Source organism: Pinus tabuliformis, chromosome 9, assembly GCF_031772625.1.
Source record: "Pinus tabuliformis cultivar Carrire ecotype Pingquan chromosome 9, CPIR1, whole genome shotgun sequence".
Lineage (NCBI taxonomy): Eukaryota > Viridiplantae > Streptophyta > Pinopsida > Pinales > Pinaceae > Pinus > Pinus tabuliformis.
Window position 1 is genome coordinate 794,059,805 of NC_142307.1, and position 2,556 is coordinate 794,062,360.

At 38.8% G+C, this 2,556-nt stretch overlaps 1 protein-coding gene across 1 annotated transcript; it reads left to right on the top strand.

Annotated features, from left to right (window-relative positions):
* Window positions 1-266: 266 nt before the first annotated feature.
* Window positions 267-2,231, top strand: LOC149151128 (disease resistance protein RPS5-like). Its single transcript, XM_089443067.1, has one exon. It carries the CDS (start codon window positions 267-269, stop codon window positions 2,229-2,231), a length of 1,965 nt encoding a protein of 654 aa, XP_089299193.1.
* Window positions 2,232-2,556: the final 325 nt, after the last annotated feature.

Consider the following 2,556-nt stretch of genomic DNA (forward strand, 5'->3'; position numbering starts at 1 on the left):
CAAGGTGGCTACCAAAAGATTTGATTTCGATAACCGAGAATGCGCAACCCTCACACTTTGTTCTTTATCTTTAATCATGTTACGTTATACTTAATTCTTTACTGGCCTGGCATTTTATACTTTGCGTCTGCAAGTTAACAACTATCAACCATCATTTCTTCTGCAATAAATTGTAATCAATTCGTGCCTCTGACTAGGATACTCTCTGCCCAACGTAGGGATTACATTTAGTTTTGTTCTGTCTTCTTCTGCTCTGATCAGAAGCCATGGCCAATAAAATAAAGCGCAGTATTATTGCTCCACTCAGTCAGCACATAGACGACGTGATTCGCTTGGATGGAAACAGTCAGATTTTCAAACATGCTGAGCTACTTCAAATGAAGAGGCTTCTACAGGATATAGACAACCAATTCCAAGACCAGGAAAACAGGCTGCCAGACACAATGAAAGATCGCTTGCAAAGGATACAAAGCGCAGTTGATGAGGCAAGACAGTTGTTTGATAGATGGCAAAGGCAACAACCGTGCCTTGATTGCCTCCTTTGCCGGCCGAAACTCTCCAAGCGAATCACAAAATGGGAGACAACATTTGACGAGCTCTTTCACCAACTTGAAAGAGACTTCACAACGTTTTGCAATTCTGAACAGATTATGGTGTCACCTCGGCACATGAGCAGCCATACCTGTTACGAACCAGATTTCGGGTTCGTAGGTTCGGGGATTACCTCTGCCCAGATGGATCTAGAGCTGTGGCTTACTGAAACTCCCCACGTTAACGTCATTGGTATATATGGCATGTGTGGGGTTGGAAAAACGACATTGCTCCAGAAAATCTACAATGCTTTCAAGGTTAGTAACGTCTTCGATGTTGTAATTTGGGTGACAATTACTCAATTTCCTATTTTACAATTTCATGATATTGCTCAGAAAATCAAGTTAGAGCTTGCAAGCAGTTCCAATGTTGAGGAGGAGATTGTGTTGTCTACCCATCTCAAGACGAAGAAATTTCTTCTCATTTTAGATGATCTGTGTAGCAGACTCAATTTGAAAGAATTGGGTGTCGACTTTGACAGAGGTAGCAAAGTAGTATTTTCTACAGGCAACGAAGATTTGATTGCAGAAATGAATGCAGAAAAGTCACTGCAAATACAGCCCCTGTCCACCAATGAAGCGTGGGACGTGTTTTGCAAGATAGCTTTCAAGGACGGGCCTGTTCCGGAGGAAATAGAGGATATTGCCCGACAATTTGCCGGGCACTGCAGAGGATTGCCATTAACAATAATTTTAATAGCCGCAGCAATGATTGGTAGCAACCCTTCACAGTGGTATAATGCTTTTAATTTAATGCATATCCCAACTTTGGATTTCAATTTTTCAGCGGCTCATCCTCGTCTTGATAGAGATATGTATGACCGACTGAAATGGAGTTATAATAGTCTGCCTACGAAATTAAAGAATTGCTTTCTGTATTGTGCCATGTTTCCACAAGATTGGAAAATGGATGGGCAGCTATTGCAGAATATGTGGGTTGCAGAAGGGATTGTTAAGAGCAGAGAGGCGGCATATATAACGGACAGGGAGAACAGTTGTATCAAGCTACTTGAAGATCGTTGCTTGTTCAAGGTAGATCTCTGTACCCGTTGCAAAATATTTAAGTTAAGATGTCATGCTGTTGTGAGGGACATGGTAATCTATATTGGAGAGAGGTACGAGAATTGTTTGTTAAGGGCAGGTCAAATGCTTCAACAATTCCCAGAGGCTGAGATTAAGAAGGATTGTAAAAGAATTTCAGTGTATGACAATGATATTAGATCTTTGCCCACAAGGGAACTTAGATGTCCAGATTTAGTAAGTCTAATCCTCGCTAAGAATCTGAGATTGACAGAGGTTCCAGAGGAACTTTTACGTGACCTCACTTCTCTAAGGGTGCTGGATTTATCTTTCACACAAATAGAATCATTGCCAGCAACATTGTGGGAATTGACACAGCTTGTATTTCTCAATTTGTCTTCCACGAACATTGAAGAAGTTAGTGATGGAATAGGTAATCTTTGTAACCTTAAGTTTTTGTATTTTAACAGATGTTCGAAGCTAAACTCATTATCGTCAAAAATAGGAGAGCTTAAAAAGCTGAAATATCTGGATATCAAGTTTTGTGACAGCCTGAAGGTGAATCCACAGGACATGATGAAGATAATGGTTTCAGATTGTGAAGTTGCTCACGAATACTAAAAGGGAATTCCACCCTAATATCTTCTTGTCAAAATGTCATCCAAAATGAAAATTCCACCCTAATATCTTCTGGTCAAAATGTCATCCAAAATTTTCATTTGTGTATTACCATATATATATGAAATTCAATTTGAATCTTTAAAGCTTTTTAGCGGATTATTCCTCAATCCGTTTATGTAATATGTATAACTCTATTTGAGAATTTTCAATGCGTAACTGATCAAATTGAATAACGAAATTTGTCAATGGTTGGGGTAATATTTATAATGTAAACTTTTCAAATGAGGATAACTTGAATTTATATGAAAAATTTTCATTGATTTAA